The sequence below is a fragment of the Prionailurus viverrinus genome, chromosome B4 (assembly GCF_022837055.1).
Source record: "Prionailurus viverrinus isolate Anna chromosome B4, UM_Priviv_1.0, whole genome shotgun sequence".
NCBI lineage: Eukaryota > Metazoa > Chordata > Mammalia > Carnivora > Felidae > Prionailurus > Prionailurus viverrinus.
This window is the reverse complement of record NC_062567.1, coordinates 17,829,045-17,850,919: the sequence shown is the minus strand read 5'-3', so window position 1 is coordinate 17,850,919 and position 21,875 is coordinate 17,829,045. Positions and strand designations below refer to the sequence as shown.

The window sequence follows — 21,875 nt, the reverse complement described above, 5'->3', positions numbered from 1 at the left end:
TTTCCAGAAACCCCATACTTCTGGGATACACCACGAATGAAGCAGCAAGAGGGAGAGAAGGCACCTTCTCCCCATCCCCCCAAATTCTGACTTACTGGCCTCGGTTGTTATGGATGTGCTTTAAAAACTACCAAGTGTTATTTGAATGGGAGTTGTTACTAGGCCCTGTACCGCGGAGGAAAAGGCAAGAATAACGCGGCTCCAGGTGGTTTGCCTCAAACTGCGGCTGCCTCCACCCCGCTCTTCACTGACTGAAAGGCAAAGTAGGTGGGAGAGGACAGCGGCGACCCTAGACCAAAGGAGGGGAGCGCCTCCTGGTTAGTTTGGGGAAGAAACACGGGGAGCAAAAGTAATGGCTTCTTTCATGCTTTCCTATGTGCAAGCTTTCTGACTCTGCGCAAAGAACTGCAAATCGAAAATCCCAATAATATCCCCACGGTGACCCTTCAGAAAGCGGTACCACCGCTCGAGTCGCTATCACAGTCTTTGGTAACAGAAGAACAAAAGGAAAAGCGCAGGATAAAAAGGGAGGGGAGCAAAGAATTATCAAGGAATAGCTAGAAAATAAAGATCTGAGGTTCCTCTTTATTCTGAGGATTAGCAAGGGATAAAAAAAAAATCCACACTTCTGTTTAACATACAGCAGCAGGTTTTCTATGCTGATAAGAAACCCACACCCTAGAGGGTTGCCAGGGACACTGTAAGCATACAGCTTTTGAAGCATTCTTTGGGAGATCGGTATTTATTCATTCAAGAAATATTTTTCGAGCACCTACTACGTGCCAAGGCGACACTCCGTGGTGGGTCGATACCAAGCTGAGATAGGGCCAAATCCCTAGGGCAAGGAAACAAAAACATTACTATCCGATGTGTGCTGTGAATTGCCTACCTCTGAGAAGAGAAATTAGTTCACGAAAGCTGACGGAGAGAAGGCGGGTAAAGAAGGGAAGACCTAGCCTTGTCATCTCCTACCCAAGTGATGGGAAACAGGATAATGTGGAGACGTCAGAGAATAATAAAGACGACCACCAGGAATGTTGTTTGTAACAGTTGTTTTATACATAAATCAAAGTGTGCTTTAAGTGTCTGTAAATGTGTAGTCAATCCTTCAAGATCCAAATACACTGAATATTTTTTCAAGCTTATTTGTTTTTGAGAGAGAAAGAGCGCTCAGGGGAGGGGCAGAGAGAGAGGGAGAGAGGGAATCCCAAGCAGGCTCCACCCTGTCAGCGCAGAGCCTGCCACGGAGCTCGAACTCACAGACCATGAGATCATGACCCGAGCCGAAACCAAGAGCCAGACGCTTAACCGACTGAGCCACCCAGGGGCCCAGTACATTGACTATTTAAACGCACAAAATACCAATACTCAGAGGCGTTGATAGTTGGTTGCTACTAAACACTGGCTAAGATTGTAAACTCCTGCAGAGTAAACTTTATTTCAAGCGTTGCTTTGGGACACTTATTCGTGAGCCTCGAAAACATTTCTTCAGGTAGGTCAGTTATACTTTATACTCTGTGGGAGAGCATGTGTCTGTGGCTCGGTGTTAGAACACGTCCCTGCAGTAACTAGAGGAAATGACACAAGCACAGACCTTGGAGACGATCACCGCCATCGCCAGGTTCTCAGAATGAGCCGCGACATAGCCGAGCATCATGATGCCAGGCAGTCTTATGTTTCCTTTGCAGGACCCGATACAGTCAGTCACGGCAGCCACTCCTCCCGTGTTAACGATCAGCTGGGAAAGCTAGGAGACAAGGAGAGCCAATCACCGTGACCGTGGAGCGTAAGGCGATCTGCAAATATGACTTTAGTCTCGCCAAATTTTTTTAGGGAGGACCTAAAAGACATCTAGCGAAATTTGAAGTCTTTAGTGAGATTATTGTATTCATTAAGGAAACGTACAAGTACAATAATCCCGCGGTTTCAAAAGTGCAGACAGACTCGTGGTGAGGAGCCACTCGGTGGTTTCAATTTTTCATGCATCGACAGCACACCTTTCATCCTGATTTTAATGGATGTCAAAATTCCTCACCTAGACACTAAGCCTAGGGCTAGTTCATAACTAGCTAACTACGGAAACCCCCAGTCACAACGCGGGAGTCTGGAGCACATTAATCACCGGATGCCAAGAGACAGTGTCAGACTGGAAATATTCTAGCCTAATTATCCCCCCTTTGCTAGCAATGATCACTGGCTGATTGCCAGTCTTCAATCTTGAAACATCTCAACCAGATGAAGATGTTAGGTGACAAAAAGAATGAGGACTTGAACTAAGTTTAGTGAAATGAAATTGATGAGTCAAAATATACACGGGAGAAAATACAACGTGAGGATCTACCCGGACTTGCTTCGTCTTTACTCCTTCAGCATCTGAGAACTCAAGCAGTTAGTAGAGGGGTGATTCGAGGCTGTGGGCCTGGCAGTCTCTTCACACCCAGAGGCACACTGTCTCTCACTACTCCCAGCTGATCTAGAATGGCCTGGATGTCAAAAGCCCACGGCCCCCACAATTTAGAAGTGGAAAGCAGGAAATTATTAAAAAACTGAGATTTTAGGCTCAAACTCCATTGACATAACCCGGTGGTTCTCACCTAGGGGCACTTTTTTGTCCCCTGGGAAACATCTGGCAATCTCTGGAGACATTTTTGTCGTGATGGGGGTAGGGGTACTACTGGCATCTAGTGGGGAGAGGCCAGGAAGGCCACTAAACATCCATCCTATGGGGTACAGGACAGGCCCCTGCAACAAAGAATCACCCCGTCCAACGTGTCCATAGCGCCGAGGATGAGAAGCCCTCACCCAACCAGATCATGTGGCATAGCACTCGGGCCCTGTAAACAAACCGATCTTTTACATAAAAACGAACTACGTGTTCCTGTAACTTAAAACCCTAAAAATATATATATATATATTATATATTTTATATATTATATATATTATTATTATATTATATATTATATATTATATATTATATTATATATATTATATATTGTATATTATATATAATATATTATATATTATATATTATATATATTATATATATATTTTTTGTTTTTGTTTTTGTTTTTGTTTTTTACCTCCGGTGTATGTTTCGCAATCTCTCTAATTAAAGTAGAAGCATTTTTCTTCACGTAGTCATCTTTGTCCTTCAGGCAGGTGAGTACAACTGGGAAAATCTCTGCCTCAACCACCATTTCTGCCAGGTCCACGGAGTGCTTCGCAATCTGACTGAGAGCCGAAAGGACCTGACGCTGTGGAGCGAAGCCCAAAATAAAACAAAACGTGACACAGAGCTTGTTGCAGAGTTCCGATCTGAACAGCTTTACACTCAAATTCCTGGATAAAAGGGAAAAGACAACTACATTTCTAATATAACCTTAGATTTAGGAGTCTTGAGACAATCAATTCCTACTCTCTTATACCTAAATACTCCATTTCTTAAATTCCCTAATCTCCAAATTAAATGTCTTCATCCTTCTGTGGACTATTTAAGTCTCTTTATCCATGCAGATGATCAAAGAATATGACCTTTGGATGAATAATATTTCTTAATTAACACTCACATTATTAATTTATGACACGGGCGGTAATGTAGGACAAAAATGATCAAGCCGAAGTAACATCTTATTTGGGGCATCGTGCTGATACCGTGTCAAAGAACTTTCCATGACTGAGTTAACATTAACTAAGATTTTAAAATCTTATAGAAAATAACTACTAGAATATGAAAGTATAGTGACTATTCACTGAAAATTAGATCGTAGAAAGCTGTAAAAAAAAAGACATGGAAATAAATCTTGATACAATCAGTGAAGGAAACTAAAAACAAAATGACTGAGATAAACATGGCAATTTTCATAAGAAACTTAAACATAATAGTGGTGGGCTAGAAAACCTTTGGGCCCTGCCCACCCTGAGATTCAGTCGTTGTGTAATTAATTCCTTATTTAATAGTGTTCATACTGATGCTACGTGCAGTCTACAACATTGCACGGATTTTAACCAGATATGTCTATCGTCTAATCTCTACAGCAGAAGGTCCACATATTAAAAGACCAAATACATAACATACCCATATCTGTTTTCAATAACTTCCTAATTATTTTTAAATGTATAATATTAAACTCCTCCCATTTCCATTTTCTTAGGGAATCAGAAGCCCGATTTGTCTGTTTGTTTGTTTGAACTTTATTTTCAAGTACCTTCAATTTGGAATCGGGGTTCAGGATCATCTGGGCCAAGTGAGCGATGGCCCCCACGTCCACTACGGTCTGTGCTAACTCGGGAGAATGCTTTGAAATATCACTGAGGGCCGAAGCAGCAATCCTTTTCAAAGCAATTTCTGGCTCCTGGATACAGAGTACTAACAGAGGAACTGCTCCCGCATCCACCACAGCTTGTGACAGTTCTGTGGGTCCAAGAAAAGTAATTAAGTGAGGATGGGTGACTGACCCTTGTGCAAGCCATTTTTCACCCTGACAGATACAGCAAAGAAAAAAGGGGAGGGTGTACTTCACTGTGTCGACATCTGCATTTCAAATCAGCCTTCCCGGTTTCATAAACCATGTGGACCAATCCTGAGCTGAAAAGAATACAGGTCAATAGATGGACCTCCATTTACATGAACACATTTGAGGTAGATTGGGCTGAAATGGCTTGTTATTCTTTTTTTTTTTTTTTTAAGAGAGTAAGCAGATGTCAGCTGTTTAAGCTCTGACAATTCTTCACTTCTCAATAGGCAAGCATTTTATGCATGGTTTACAATAACAGAGAAAATTAAAGTACCAAAAATTTACCAACCACACTAATTAGGCAGTATTTTGTGCTATTTACACGAGTAAACATTAACATGAATCTTGTGCCAATAATGTCAATTTTTAAATTCCTTTCATCTTGCAGTACTTTTTAAAAGAATTTAACTTGTTCAAAATTAAAAGATGCACTTTCACTGTACGTGTACAATGAGATCTACAACTGAACATGCTTTAATACATAAATGTTTATGTTTACACAAAGGAAAGCATTTCTCTTAACCATTTTGCATGTCAGAAGTAAAACCTTTTGAATATACATGCTGATTTACTTGTGTGTCCAAGAAAAACAGCTGTAAAAATAGCCCATCTTAAATTATAGAGTGAGGGAAACAAGCAGGCAGACCCATATAATATATAATATACAATATATAACATATATGTAAAAAATGTCTTTTGAGAAGTATAAAACACCATACATAGCTACGGATTCTCCTCTCGTCGTATTCATGGCCTCTCTTACTGAATCGCATATACCCATTTCTATAATCTCTTCCTTTCAGATTATGTTCTCATTTTCCCAGATTTGTAGTGCCTTGGTAATTTATGTCTTATAGCCAAGCTAAGATACCTATTTAGCATATCACTTAAAGTCTTTCATTAAGAAAAAAAAACACACGGTGTTCAATTTCTCAAAAGATTGGTAACATCACATTTTCCAAAAGGAAATAATGTCAGAAAATACAGGTTACAGTGTCCAATATTTGTTTTCCTTCAATTATTATAATTATCCTAGAAGTTCCAATATTATATAAATGATGCATTCCTTCTCTCATTAGATGAGTATCAGTGGAAGGTTATTATGTGCCAGACGCACATCAACTCTGGTGCACGTGACCCACTTCCACAAATTAACACTACGTTGATTAGCAAACATGTTCCCATTTTAAAAATCTAACATGAAATACGAAATACAATGGGAAGTTAATATGTAATCTCAAGAACGAGAGGCAGATAAGAGGAAGATGGTTAAAAAAAAAAAAAAAAAGGACAACAGCAACAGACTGGGATATCAACCTCCCAATATAACAGATTCCCCAGAAGCTTCTCTGGGATTCTACTGCAATTACCTGAAGACCAATGGAGACAGCAGGTGAAATAGGTGATTACTGTTATCTGTCGAACCCCGGGGAAAATTGAAAGAAAACGTAAAGTGTGATACCGTATGTGATTTATGTATAGAATTTTCGTATTTCGTTAATTAGTAACATGTTACTTAATTCGATTCAGTCCAAATAATCCAGGTGCTGTAGTAATGTCAACTTTATGTGTACATATTTAAGAGCGCCTGGAATGTATACACAGTCCCGCCTTGGGGTGATTTGGCTTAAGAGTTTGCAACCTGATGATGGTGTGAAGGCGATACACGTTCAGCAGAAACCGTGCTTTGAATTCTGAGTTCCGAGCTTTTCCCAGGCCATCGATACCTACACAGGCGCTAGGCTGTCTGCTGATGCTGGGCAGGGACGGCGAAGCCTCAGCTCCCGGGGCAGCCGCGCCGTCACCAGGCGGAACAACCGATACACTCACAACCGCGCTGCACCCACGCGACCCTTCCGTGTTCCGCCTTCCGTGCCGCGCTCGCTAACTTACGGGAGACAGTCAGCGCTCCGTTACAAAGTAGCCTCTGCGTCTGATGATTTTGCCCAACCGGAGGCGAATGTACGTGTTCGGAGCACGTTTAGGGTCGGCGAAGCTAAGCGGTAGGTTAGGTGTGCCAAACGCGCTTTCGGGGGCGCCTGGGTGGCTCGGTCGGTTAAGCATCCGACTTCGGCTCAGGTCATGATCTCGCGGTCCGCGAGTTCGAGCCCCGCGTCGGGCTCTGTGCTGACAGCTCAGAGCCTGGAGCCTGTTTCGGATTCTGTGCCTCCCTCTTTCTCTGACCCTCCCCTGATCATGCTCTCTCTCTGTCTCAAAAATAAACAAATGTTGAAAAAAAATTAAAAAATTAATAAATAAACCGCGTTTTCGACTTAGGATCCTTTCGGTTCACAATGGATTTGTCAGGACATAACCCTGTTGTAAGTTGAGAAGGTCTGTAATGGGCTGCACGTTTTGTTTCGAGACAACAGAAGGATCAGTTCATCTATGTGAATGTTCACTTTTCTTTTTTTAATGTTTCCTAAGAGTAACGATATGCGGTAAACCGTTAATAAACACTGAGGTTCTTTTTTAAAAAAATCTATTATCTTTGTAATGCCCATGCATTTTATCCTTTTCTTGACTTGGTGTTAGAGTGCCATACCCTCCTTTTCCTGAGCTCTATCGTGTTAATAGTAAATGTTAATAATAATAATAAATAAAAGTCTATAATGTTAATAATAAAGCAAACTCTGTTCTTCTGACTTGTTACCCAATCCCAACCAAAGCTGTTCTCTTTTTTTAGTTTTTTTGGTTTTTTTTTTTGTTTTTTTTTTTTTCTGAGAGAGAGAGAGAGAGAGAGAGAGAGAGAGAGGGCGGGCCCGAGTTGGGGAGGGGCCAAGAGAGATGAGGGACAGAGGATCTGAAGTGGGCTCTGTGCTAAAGATTCTTAACCAACTGAGCCACCCCGGCGCCCCCCAAGCTGTTCTCTATTCTGTCCAGAACAGTGATGTTAAATGTGAGGAAGGCCAGGGATGGCCCTGGAGAAAGACGTCCTGTGAAGGTAGCAAGCTTCCCACAACATGGATGGAGCCGACTAATCCTGTGCTTGAGACTTCATATACGTCGCGTCTCCAAGTGGATATGGTCCTATACAAACTGGGATCAGACACACGTCGTTATTTGCGAACGCTATCATTCTACTACCTTCATATACACAAGGGATAAGGCAGTGCCTAGACAGGTAAGAACACAGTGGGCCGGGGGGCACCTGGGTGGCTCAGTTTGTCAGTTCGAGCCCCGGGTCAGGCTCTGCGTTGGCAGTGAGGAGCCTGCTTGGGATTCTCTCTCTCTGCCCCTCCCATGCTCACTCTCCGTCTCTCTCAAAGAAACAAACATCAGAAAAGCACAGTAGGCCTAGAGGATGCACACTGTACCATATTACACATGCTACAGACGATTTCATCCTGCCTCTGTCACTACCCTTTTTCCTACGGCATATTCTTCTCCTTTCCCTACTCCTGCTGTCTCTGGCCTTTCTGTGCCAGTCACTGTTGGTGTCCCCCCGGTAGCCTTTGTCAGCCGGGGCCTGAGGAGAAGTCAACTAGAAGCATCTGTGAAAGGTTTTTCTCTGTCATAAATGGATACACAGAAGGAGGAAACACCGACTCTTTGCTGGACATGGGCAAGTGTACGAATGACATCTGGAACTCCTACATCCATCTTGCAACTATAACGGAAGAAATCGCCAATATTCTGAGGATGGCTGAGCACAAAAATGAAAAACATCTGGGTCCTCCGTGATACTGTTCGGCTGCATAACCAACCCCGGAACTGCCCTGACTCTGAACTTGTGTGCCACGTAAACTTAAAAAATGTCCTTATCGGTTAGGCCGTTTGTACTTGATATTCTGTAGCTTAGAGCCAAAAACATCCTGGCATAATCCCGTCCTCTCTCCTCCTCGGTAAATGTACGCATTTTCCTCTCTTCCTCTGGTCGTCAGGTGTTCATGAAGTGCTCGCTGAGTGAGAGAAACTTGGCCGGATCTTGGGGAAGCAGAATAAGCCACTGTTCTGTCCTAGCAGACTTAGCCCGGGGCGAATGCACGAACAGACCCCTGCAAGTGCAGGGCTAGGAGTCAAGTCTGTGGCGTGGCTGGGGAAAACGTACACGGGGGGGGGGGTCCCAGGCAATGCCTCCCACATCACTTCCTTCTCCCCTTTTCTTTTGTCCTGTGCTTTTTTCTACCCTGAAAAGAGCAGCCTTTGTAACCAATGCACAGCGCGTCCTGGTACATTTAAACATCACTTCCCATAGGAGAAACTTCATGGGTTGATTTTTTTTTTTCCAACGTTTTTTTATTATTTATTTTTGGGACAGAGAGAGAGCATGAACGGGGGAGGGGCAGAGAGAGAGGGAGACACAGAATCGGAAACAGGCTCCAGGCTCCGAGCCATCAGCCCAGAGCCCGACGCAGGGCTCGAATCCACGGACCGCGAGATCGTGACCTGGCTGAAGTCGGACGCTTAACCGACTGCGCCACCCAGGCGCCCCCATGGGTTCATTTTTAAGTCTAATTTGAAAATGAACTTTGGTTCAATCAATTATCCTACTTACAAAATCAAAGATCGATACATACAGCCTCAGGTGCTCATTAAAGGTTTGACCAGAAGAAAAGCAGCGGGTCAAGAAATTTATCTTAGTGCCTGAGAATAGCCTCATTTAAAATTTTAACTAAATCTTCAAAACTTAGTTTTCAAGAAGTAAATCGTCTACTAGGCAGTAACATTCACCATAATCATTACCGTTAGATAACAAGCGAGATTGGAAGCAGTTATACAAAGAAAGATGCAGAGGGACACCTGGGTGGCTTGGTTGGTTAAGCGTCTAACACTTGGTTTTGACTCAGGTCGTGATGTCATAGTTCGTGGAATCACGTCCCGCGTCAGGCTCCTTCTGACAGCGTGGAGCCTGCTTGGGCTTCTCCCTCTTTCTCTCTCCTTCTCTCACTGCCTCTCCCCCACTTGCACATGTTCTCTCTCTTAAAAGATAAATAAACTTTAAAAAAAAAAAAGGATCATGGAAAAACTGAGAGGCAGAAGTGTGAAGAGTGACCCACACTGGCATTCCCACACTGGCAGCACAGAGCCTGATGCCGAGCTCGATCCCATGAGATCATCACTTGAGCCAGAACAAGAGTCAGATGCTTAACCAACTGAGCCACCCAGGCGCCCGTCGTGGTCATTTCTAGTAACATGTATATATGTGGCTGATGTGCATACAATTCTTTAAATATTAACAACATGAAATTTGGGGGTGAGAACTCCTTGCTTCTTACACAGTTGCTTTTTCTTAAGAATTTCATTCCGTGCTGTTCTCGGGATCTGGGGTTTTGTTTCTTCTTTTTCCTAACAAAATAAAGGCTGAACTTGTAGTCCTCTCTCACAGACAGATGTGAAGTGTTACAACTTAAATGGGTCAAAATCTTTTTTATAAGATTATTCATTTATTATTTCTGAGAGAGAGAGAGAGAGAGAGAGAGAGAGAGAGAGAGAGGGAGAGAGCACGCACACAAGTGGGGGAGGAGCAGAGAGAGAGGGAGACACGGAATCCCAAGCAGGCTCCAGGCTCCGAGCTGTCAGCAGAGAGCCCGACATGGGGCTTGAACTCGTGAACTGAGAGATCATGACCTGAGCTAAAGCCGGACGCCTAGCTGACTGAGCCACCCAGTCGCCCCTGGATGAAAATCTTTCATTTAGAAAAATCAAAAAAGCTTAGTACACCTTAATATTAAAACAAAAAGGGACACAGCATAAAGGGAGGACTTCCAAGGATGACAACATTCGTAAAATTAGTGTCTCGAGCTGGCCGAACGGAAGAGTAGAAATGGCTTTGTGTTGTGGCCAGAAGAGGACAGGAACGCCCGTCAGTGTCTATAACAGGCATGGCTGTGACAGGTCAAATAGAGAAATCGGGGAGAAGTGCTCACAGTGGCCTCAACCCTTCAACTCGTCTCAACTTCGGCGGCTGGTTGTTTGTTTAGACATGGGGTGGTAAACTCACGTGTCCACAGGGCCCAGGAAGGTAACTAAAAGAAATGAAGTCAGAGGGGTGAGAAAAACACGGGGAGGGGAGGCAGCAGGAAAGTGGAAAAGGCTATGCACTGACTGCAAGCAGCGGCGATCCCTTAGCTTCCGCCCAGCGTTGCCACGTAGGGATAAAGGCCACCTGTTGTCAGATCTAGGGATTTTTCGAGAGAGGCCAGAGATCTGATCGTTAATGTGAAACCGCCAGGTTTTTAAGTATTGGCAACTTTTTGTTTTCTTTTTTTTCCCCCCCACTCTGTGAGACAGTCTGGTGCAGGCCAAACAAAACACATCCGTCCGTGGGCCCGCTGCAGCCTGCAACCATCATTTCACAACCCTGGGCTTCAACTTTGCACCTTCTAAGACGATCTGTGGGGGGGTTCCTGGATGCGGAAAGGTAATGTGGTTTCTACCTTTGATTCTTGAAGTCGTATCTTGGAGTCATAAAAGACCCGCTGGAAATGAGATGAAATGAAAATTTCAGAGGTGAATTCCAAGAAATTGATGAAACCCTAAAAACTGGCCTGCAAAAAAAGAATTAATCTAAATATATGTCATGATACTTAACTAATTTTCTGCTCTTAATGCGGATACAGGAGAGAAGAGTTTGAGCAAAATTAAGCGTTCTATCAGGTGAAGTCATAAAAAGGACTCAAGAGGCAGGGGCACTCCAGAAGGAAAAAATAAATGTATTTATTTAGCACACTAATTGAGAAATTATTAGGCAAACACCTCAGGAACACTAATTTCTTTTAACTGTATTGCTTTTTAAATTACTTTGCAAACACCACTTTTAAATCACTGTTTCTAAACCCTACAAAAAGTTCCATTTTGTTTCATTAAAAAAAAAAAAAGAAAGTCATGGATCATCATTTCTTTGCACTTAGGGGGCTGTGTTTATCCATTTAAAGAGAGGAGGGTTTTTTTTTGCATCTGGCTCTAAAATGTATCATCATCTCTTCAAAACCTTTTTTTTTTTAAATAAAGCAGGTTAAAAATACATTTAAAATGTGGCCACCACTTATGTTAATCTTATGTTGTAATAATCAGTCACCCCCAATTTTTCATAATTTGGTAAAATCATAGTAAAAGCAAATACGGTGTGGGAAAATTGCCAGAGCTGGTTATCTACTGACTCTACTCCAGTATGATTTGAGGAACGTCACTTCCAAAGTAAAATAAATTTCTCCTGGTTTCGGCCTAGCCCAGCTAATCCACCACTTACTTAGTTATCTACTGCTATGTAACAAATCACACCAGCTTAGCTGCTTAAAGGGGAAACATCTACTGTGGCCTAGTTTCTGTAGGTGGGGAATCAGGGAGTGGCATAACTGGGTGGTTCAGGCTGGGGCCTTTCACCAGGCCGCAGTCAAGAAGTCAGCTAGGCCTCCAGTTATTCGGGGCTTGATTGGGTCTAGAGGAGCTGCTTCTAAGCACACTCGTGGGAAGGTTGGAAGAAGCCTTCATCGGTTCCTCCCCATTTCTGGGGCCTTTCCAGAGGCTGCTTAGGAGGAGGCCTCTCCCAGAGCGGATGATCCAAAAGGGAGAATCCAAGACCTTTCATGATCTGACCGTCACTTCTGCTGTGGCTCACTGGCAAAATGTGGGAGGAGGCAACGCAAGGAGGTGAGCAGGAGGAGGTGGGCATCATTGAGGGCTGGGGGTGGGGGGCCTCATGGAGGCTGGATTTATTCCTCATCAGTGCATCTGAGAGAGACGACATCCCTCCATAGGGAACAAGGCTCATGATAACTCTGATTCTGAGCTGAGAGACAGACCTCTCGCATTGCAGGTGGGAGGGAGAGAAAGGTGCAGAGGGAATTTGCATGTTATCGTGCAACGGTCTAACATATGATTTTTCTTTATCTTCCCCACCGCACAGACGATATTTTTCCCACTCTCATTACTTCCACACCACTTCTGTCCAATCTTCAGAGCCACTGGTCTAAACTGTACACATGGGTTGAGTGTTTGAGAGATGAAGGGTTAACATACATACACATGCTTTGAAGGTTAAATAATTCTGGCTCCTTTAAAAAGTCAAGTGAGTCAAATAAGCCATTGATCTGGAGTTAATGGTGCCGTAGAAAGAAATTACAATCAGCTGGGATGGATGGCACACGTACAGGGCTCCAGCATAACCAGCAGCTTCAAAATAAGGCAAGGCAAAGGGCTGGAGACAAGAGAAAGAGAACGTGGGAAACAAGACAGACTCGGGTATGGCCTTGGAAGTTAATAGGTAACGTAAGATTTAAAGCAATTCTTAAAACCCCCATTTGGGCAATTTTTAGTGTTTGACTTGTAACTACTTCACAGCTAGGACTCGGCCGAGTGGAAGAAGGCAAAAAACTCCATACAGAGGGGGTTTGTAGTGCTCTGTCCGCGAAGAAACTGATCTTAAATTAGATACTTTACAAAATACACTTTTTGTGTCTAGCAATGGATTCATTGGTTCCCCAGCCGTTGGATAGGTATGTACTGTTGCAGGCACGGTCGTAGTTTCACTCTGCCTACAATTTTGCATCCTGCATCACCAAGAGAAAACTGCCACGGAAAGCGTGCATCTTGTTATCCAGACTTCACTGGCGTTCTTTCTTTGCTCCAGCCCAGTTTTAGGTAAGCGCCTGCCTTCGAGGAGCTGGGGCTGACAGAGGAGGCCAGAGAGCAAAGGGCTGCTGGGGTGCTGGTGGACTCTCTCCAAGAACACGCAAAGAGGAGGCAGCAGAGGGACACAAATGAGATACTGGGTGATTAGAAGGTTGCCTAGGTGCTTTTGTGAAAGTGGTCCCTGGTCCGTAGCTCTTGGTGTGGCTCCCTCTGGGTGGTTCCTAGAAGCTGCCCGTGGGTGCCCACTGCTCACTTTTATTCCTGAGGATCGATGCAGCCCAGCACTTTTAATCATTGCATAATATCCCACCGAGGAAATACATGCCATAATTTACTTAACTATCCCCCTGCTTTGGGACATTTGTTCTGCTTGATTTGGGTTTGGGCCATTACAAAGCACAGTGTGGTGAACCCCTCTTTGTGCATTAAGGTTACTGATTGGTTATCTATTGCTGTGTAACAAATGACCCAAACTCAACAGCTTCAAACAACATCATCCACTATGCCCCATTCTCTGTGGGTCAGGAATCCAGAAGCAGCCTAGCCGAGTGGTTATGGCTCCAAGTTACTCAGAAAGTTGCTGCCACTCTGTCAGCTGGGGTCACAGTCATTTGAGGGCACAACTGGGGGAGGATCCGCTTCCGAGCTCACTCCGCGGAGTGTGTTTTTTGGGAAGCTCCAGCTTCTAGCTGGTTGCCGGAGACCTCAGCTCCTCACCATGTGGCCCTTTCCCTAGGCTGGCTGTCCAAGTGTCTTTGGGTCATAGCAGCTGGCTTTCCCCGGAACAAGTAATGGGATACAGAAAGGGAGAGAGACCCTGGAAAGAAGCCTCGATCTTTTATAGCTGGTCAGCTATTCTCAGAAGTAACCTACCATCGCTTCTACCATATTCCAGTGGTCACACAGACCAATCCCACAGACCAATCTCCCAGCAGGAGAGAACTACACAAGGGTGTGAATATCAGGACACACGACCTCTGAGGGGCATCTTGGAGGCTGGCTACCACTGGTCACACGTACATCTAGAATTCCACAGGATATACAAACATTTTTTTGGGTTCTTGATATTTCACCACATGAAACTGCTGTTTTTGTTCCGTCAGAACCAATTGAACATAGGCAATTTCGTCCAGGTCAACCTAATACAAGCCAACCTCGAATGCACCACAATCTTGTTTATTTTACAGGTATATGTCTCCACCACCCTGTCTCACCACGTGGGAGACTGGCAGTCTGGCCACTCATTTTATAAAGTGCATTGTAGTCCTTACATCGAGTAAGTGACTGCTCAAAGTCGGATCGTCATTTACTTCTCCCCAAGTGGTATTTGTAGTTCCAAATTCCTAACTTACTGCATACTACAGTGTAGTTGCACTGATTAAAAAACATGAAAATTATGGATGACTTTTTAAGACCACAGCATTGCCACTATATTGCCTTTTAACAACCACAAAGCAGAGGCACGCTAATTCTAAGTCAGCACTGTCCAACAGGAATGCGGACCATGTATATAATTTAAAATTTTCTAGTAGCCACATTTAAAACGCGAAAAAAGAAGTAGGTGAAATTAATTTTAAAGAAATACATTGTTTAATGCAATATATCCAAAACATTATCATTTCAACATGTGGTCAGCATTTTAAAACTGTAACAAGATATTTCACATTGTTGTTTTTTTTTTTTCATATCAAGTCTTGGAAATCTAGTGTGTATTTTGCACTTACGATACATCTCAGTTCAACTACTAAATTTTCACTAGAAATACTCGATCTGGGGGGCGCCTGGGTGGCTCAGTCGGTTAAGCGGCCGACTTCGGCTCAGGTCATGATCTCGCAGTCCGTGAGTTCAAGCCCCGCGTCGGGCTCTGTGCTGACAGCTCAGAGCCTGGAGCCTGTTTCAGATTCTGTGTCTCCCTCTCTCTGACCCTCCCCCGTTCATGCTCTGTCTCTCTCTGTCTCAAAAATAAATAAACATTAAAAAAAAGAAAGAAATACTCGATCTGTATTTAGATTTCAAAAAGTTTACGGATGAAAAAGTAGATTTATATACCCAAGTTGTTTCAGTCATGCCTAAAATATTCCCAGTACTTGAACTGGTTATCAATTTTTTAATTTATATTAATTAGAAGTAGATAAAAATTTAGTTCCTCAGATGCCCTAACCACAATTCAAGTATGCAATAGTAACCTGTGACTAGTGCACTACCATATTGGTAAAACTGTAGTTTAAAATCAAAGGATGGGGCGCCTGGGTGGCTCAGTCAGTTAAACATCTGACTTTGGCTCAGGCCGTGATCTCATGGTTCGTGAGTTTGAGCCCTGCACTGGGCTTTGCACTGACAGCGTGGAGCCTGCTTGGGATTCTCTCTCTCCCTCTCTCTCTGCTCCTCCCCTGCTCACACACATACACACACACACACACAATCTCCCTCTCTCTCTCTCTTTCTCTCAAAATAAATAAACTTAAAAATCAAGTCAAATCACAGGAGATATAGAGAAATGGCCAGTAATAGAATTATCACACAAATAGTTAAACAACTGCAGTTAATAGCTTTCCAAGGCCAGAGGTCCTATCTCGCGCAAAATGCTTTGGTGCAATTAACTTATACTACATCTTTATAGCAAGCTGCTTCATTTATCTAAAGGCACAGATGAGAGCAAAGTGGGCTAAAAAGTTACCTGTGCAAAATCAGCCAGACAACATGGTAATTATACAGTAACTATTTTCCCTGTAGACAATGGATTTTAAAATGTATGGTAAGATAATGAACATGACTTATTCAAAGTAGAACTTTTTTTTTTTTTTTAAGCAGGCTTCACATCCAGCACAGAGCTGAATGTGGGGCTTGAACTCACCACCCTGAGGTCAAGGATCGGATACTTAACTGACTGAGCCACCCAGGTGCCCCTCAAAGTACAATTCTTATGCTAACAAAGCTCTGAGCCTTTAATAAGTGAACTCTTGTAGATGTTTGTGAAATGCTTAATTGCAGTACTTGCAAATATCAAATACACTATGACTAATGTACTTCTAGAGATTCAAGTGTAAATAAAAGAGTGTTTTTACCCTCAATATCTAAAAGGTGTTAGAAGGTTTTATACACTAGTGATTGGAAAATAAACCAAGTTCGAAAGACAATTTTGTTCAAACCCCAAAAATAAGTTCTGATATCCTGTTCAAACTGGTAAGATACAAATAACCTTCTCTCTATCCACTCAGCACGCAATTTCATGACATTTCTTGTGCAGGTATTTGCAACCGATAGAAAACAAAGCCTCAGACTAAAAGAATATTAGGTGGAATCAGGTGGAGGAAGTATTCTGGTGGGTAGAGGGCTTTCCTTTCTCCTGAAACTGTACTATCAATGTTACCTTGTTCTTATTTCTATGCCCAAAGTCTGTCCAGTGCTTATCTGGATGTAACAATGTTCTTAAGAAGGATATAAACATTGCCCTTTCTGCAATGGTACAAAAAGCATAACTCGTAATTCTTTTCCTTGGTCCAACTTAGAATCACCCAGTGTATTATCTGTACTCTTAAGACCGTATTGTACATTTCTGTCCAGCGTGCCCAGCTGTCTGCATGACCTTTATGCTCATCTATATCAATATTTCTATCTTATCATAAGCTCCTACAGGTAAGATATTAGCTGACTTACTTTACTTTGTATAGTCAGGAAGACGTGCTAACATTCCGCATAAGTGACTCAGATACTTTTCGATGATTATAGTGATGGTGATGGTGATAAAGAAATTGTTTGCTAGCCTCACATATGAAGTTATAGGTCTCAGTGACTCAGGAATCTGAGATTACAGAATTATATGATATTGTTGTATATTCTGAATTCTTAAAAAAATGCACAAAAAGGGGCGCCTGGGTGGCACAGTCAGTTGGGCGTCCGACTTCAGCCAGGTCACGATCTCACGGTCCGGGAGTTCGAGCCCCGCGTCAGGCTCTGGGCTGATGGCTCAGAGCCTGGAGCCTGTTTCCGATTCTGTGTCTCCTTCTCTCTCTGTCCCTCCCCCGTTCATGCTCTGTCTCTCTCTGTCCCAAAAATAAATAAACGTTGAAAAAAAAATTTAAAAAAATAAGGGGCGCCTGGGTGGCGCAGTCGGTTAAGCGTCCGACTTCAGCCAGGTCACGATCTTGCGGTCCGTGAGTTCGAGCCCCGCGTCAGGCTCTGGGCTGATGGCTCAGAGCCTGGAGCCTGTTTCCGATTCAGTGTCTCCCTCTCTCTCTGCCCCTCCCCCATTCATGCTCTATCTCTCTCTGTCCCAAAAATAAATAAACGTTGAAAAAAAAAATTTAAAAAAAAAAAAAAAATTAAAAAAATAAAAATTAAAAAATAAAAAAAATAAAAAAATGCACAAAAAATCTCAGAAGGTTTTATCAACCAAGAGTTTATAACTTTAAAAATTACAATAAACAAAAATACAGAATTCACAACCTATTTTTTTCTTTTACTAGCACACACACTAACCCTAGAAGTGACTAACAAATTAGGTAACTACTGAGTAAGCTTATAATTAAAGTGTTACTTTAACACATTTGGCCTCGGTGCCAAAAGAAAATACACAAGACGTTTGTTTTTGCTTTATCTTTTTTCACGACCACTTAAATAAATAGAAAAGTTATTTGTGGAAATCAATGTTAGGATCAAAATAGTTGTAACATGTAATGCATATAATCCCATATACATCATTTGCCTCCATGCGCGTATGTTCCTCAACCCCTCCAAGATAAAGTAAGTTGTACAAAGCAAAAGTACAGAGATCAACACTATTATCTACAAGCACCAGTAAAGACAGTTGTCTATAGGGTTTTTAAAATAACTTTAAAAAATTGAAATCCAACGTAGTTTACATACAGTGTGATAATGGTTTCAGGAGAATTTAGTGAGCCATCACTTACATATAACCCCCAGTGCTCATCCCAGCAAGTGCCCTCCTTCATGCCCATCACCCATTTACCCATCCCTCCACCCAACAACCCCGCCAGCGGCCCTCAGTTTGTTCTCTGTATTTACGAGTCTCTTGTCGTTTGCCTCCCCCTGTTTTTATCTTATTGTTTCTGCCTTTCTCTATACTCATCTGTTGTGTTTCTTAATAAGTCAGTCCGAGAAAGACACAGCGTATGATCCACTCATATGTGGAACTTACGAAACAAAACAGGTGAACACAAAATAATTTTTAGTTACCAGGCTTTAGTCCCCTTCGCCCCCCCCCCCCCATGGTACAAAGTCCCTAGTTGTCTCAGAGATGTGTCCCTAACGTGGATTTTTCAAAGGTAAATTACTGCTGCCTGAGCCTGTTCCACAGGATTTAGCCTACGGGTACTTACAGAAGGGCGACACGAGCGGCATTTGCAAGAATTTTCGATTTTTAAAATCCTTTTCTCTCTTTGCCATTTCGTCATTCTGCACAAGATGGAAAAGAATCAGGCTGGCCAGCCTGGTCTGGATTCCTCCCTCCTATCATCTGCTTAGCAAAGAGGGGATAATCTACTAAATGTTTCCGTGGTGCCCAAACCAGCCCGTTCCTGTCAGCGCTGCTCCTCTGGCCGCCGCAGTCCCCTCCCCTGACGGCCACTGAGCTGGCGTGGAAATCTGCCATCTGATTTAGCCCTGGGGACGTCAGTCAAGCCCATCGGTGAAAGAGGAGTCACACGTGTGGAAACCAGCCATCGGGGGATTAAAAACAGAGGCGCCTGGGGCGCCTGGGTGGCGCAGTCGGTTAAGCGTCCGACTTCAGCCAGGTCACGATCTCGCGGTCCGTGAGTTCGAGCCCCGCGCCGGGCTCTGGGCTGATGGCTCGGAGCCTGGAGCCTGTTTCCGATTCTGTGTCTCCCTCTCTCTCTGCCCCTCCCCCGTTCATGCTCTGTCTCTCTCTGTCCCAAAAATAAATAAACGTTGAAAAAAAAAATTTTTTTTTAAATAAAAAAAAAAAAACAGAGGCGCCTGGCAAGACTTTCAGATACACGAAGAGGCTGACAATGAAGACTGATGGGCTCTCACACGCTTTCCTCATGCAATAAAAAGGAAGAATCTCCGAGAAAGGTTTCGAGTAATTGCCACACCGTTCCACCATCGGTTGCTGTCTGGCCAGAATAAATCCTTCTCACCCCTCTCCTTCAGGTGCCTCAGCTAGATAATTTAGGAATCACGTGAATCCTTCAAGTGTTCTAGAACACCTGACCAAACGTACTCTGTTCCTCTTGGCCAGGCCTGAGAACAAAGTTTGCTCTGAGATGGCGGGAGTTCACGGGAGACGGCCTATGTACCTAAAGCTCCCAGAATAAACACGTACCACTTCCTCTTGAGCCCAAATGGGGGAAAACCACTCCTATAAAACGCTTGCAGCCAGGCGGTTGCTCTCACCTCGGTCCCACGTGCCACCCTCACGGCTGCCACACCCCGGACACGAGGTCACGGGACGCTCTCCTCCACGAAGCTGCTGAACAGTGAGGAGGCCAGAGAGAGGCCGCCAGGGGGGAGCAGGGAAGCGGGGCCTGCCTGAGGGCCTGCCGGGGAGCATGGCCAAGTGCCCTTTGGGGCCCTTCCGTGTAGCAGTCCTGCCCCTCAAGAGCCCCGTGGCTCTTTCCTCCTCACCCCTCACGCTCCCCGTCCACACAGGCTGTGTGCTCACCCCTTGTATCTCCCAAAGCAAGACTGGTCCTTGGAAACAGCGAGAGGGTGACGCCGATGAGGAAAATGTGTTAGCGGAACGATGCTGCAGAGTGGGAGAGACTAGCAAGGAGGAAGAAGAACCAATCTGAGAAGAATTTGCCTTGGCTTTTACTAAAGAGCAGGAAAAAAATATAAAGAAATAACTTCTCTTCAAAGTGAGCGGTACATGGATCAGGTGTATTCAGTAACTGGTGATTCAACCACCGAAATTTAACAACAGGATTTATACAGAATTAAAAACGAAAACACCATTTCAGGTTGTTCATCCCAGATCCCTTTGAATTATCTGTAAAATGCTTCCAAATCTACCTCTAGAAGTCGCTTTCGGGAACTGTGTTTTTCAACTTGAAAAAGTCAGATGGTGCCTGTTTGGCTAATTGTGTGCTGACTTTATTTTTGTTTCCTAGACACAAAGCGTTTTCCTTCTATTGCCCTTAAAGGTACACTTTGTTTCTCTTGTGTCTCCATGTAAGGTGTATATTTCCTGAGCTGCCTAATAAAACATTTTACCGCTAATACTAAGAAGAAAACACCGAATGAACGCCCTTCCATCAATCTAACATATTCTATTTTTAGGAGATCATTGAAAAAGAAATCAGGTTATTTAGAGGTACACCATCTATTTCCACTGATTCAGGATGTGAATGATGACTTATTTTATTGCCTACTGGGTAACAATTCTCTTTCCTTCTGAGAAATCTATGCAGTAATCTCTTCTGGGAGCTTCTGGGTCCCAGGCCCCTAACTACTGTGAAATACTGAAATTATAGTGGGAATGCCATGTGGGAGCCAGATTATAGCAAGAAATTGGAATGGAATCCCTAAGACAGATCCTATTTATGAACTATAATCATTTAGCCGCAGACTCAACAAAAGGGAGAGATGAAAAGGTTGTCTATAGGCACCTGCCTGAGAGTGTTGTCTGTCTGGCTGTCCCTCAAAGCTCCTTTGTGTCACGTTTTCAGATACTCATGTTAGAATCCGTTTGCCATAAGTTCCTCTGAACAAACAAAACAAAACAAAAAAACACAACATAAAACAAAAAACAAAACCCCAAACCTAAATATATTCATATAGTTTCCCCATGATAACCAGCTTCTAATTTAAAACACTGCCTTAGTTTCTTCAGTCAACATATACTAAAAAATAGTCCTAATGAGAATCTATTTGGAAAGCCAAAATCCATCTATGGGGAGGAAATAATTTTAACATACGAATTCAGAATCATTTTAGGCATGACAATAGTTTTTCTTTCTTATTTTTGTATAATTTTCTTTCCTTTTTCTCTCTAATAGTGTCAGCATTCTAAGAACCAAATTAAACATCACCATGGGAGAGCCTCTTCCTGTTTCTGTTTTGAATTTCTTCTTCGGTGCTCTTTTAAGAAATATTTAGTGAAGCTGTTTACGGGCAGTGGTTAATACGGGCTTTGGAGGCAGACAGATGTAGACTCAAATTCTGGTTCCACAATTACCATAACTTCAGGTATCCTTTCTAAGTCATATTTCCTTCCTCTAACAGGGAAAGTAACACCTACCCTATGGGTAGCTGTAATCAAAAACAAGATAACGTATCTGGAGGACACTGCACAGAGCCGGGCACACAGTAATTACTCAATAAGTGACAGCCATTATTTTATGCATGCATACACATTGAAAAATCTGGAAAACAAAGAAAATGTACCTTGAATCCTATCACCCTAGGAACACGAACATGTATTTCTTTGTAATTTATGTCCACATAAAAACTTACTTTTATATTATTATAACTGCAATACATAATTTTGTATTTTTTTTACATTACAATCATGTTTCCATGTTACCACGCAGGATTCATAATTACCTTTTTAATTTGCCAAAGGAAATTCCATTAGGGAAACTACCCTAATTTAACCACTAAATTCCTGCCAAATATTTGAGGTTTTTTGATATTACAAATACTACTGCAGTAACATTAACATGAATATAACTTTTGCATTCTGTGGAATTCTTTCCTTAGGATGAATTCCCAAAGCAGGCTTTTTAGAGTAACCACAAACTCTTTCGTGGCTTAGATTAATCTTGCCAAACTGCTTTGCACAGGTTTGTACAATTCGTAGTATCT

General features: G+C 43.0%; 1 protein-coding gene across 1 annotated transcript in view; it reads right to left on the bottom strand.

Moving 5' to 3' along the window:
* The window catches only part of SPAG6 (sperm associated antigen 6), a 64,785-nt gene that overhangs the window by 17,783 nt on the left and 25,127 nt on the right, over positions 1-21,875 (bottom strand). The window contains exons 5-7 of the mRNA XM_047868301.1: positions 4,206-4,411; positions 3,081-3,254; positions 1,595-1,747 (exon numbers count right to left, since the gene is read on the bottom strand). Coding sequence (XP_047724257.1) covers positions 1,595-1,747; positions 3,081-3,254; positions 4,206-4,411 — 533 coding nt within the window. The remainder of the gene's footprint in view (positions 1-1,594; positions 1,748-3,080; positions 3,255-4,205; positions 4,412-21,875) is intronic.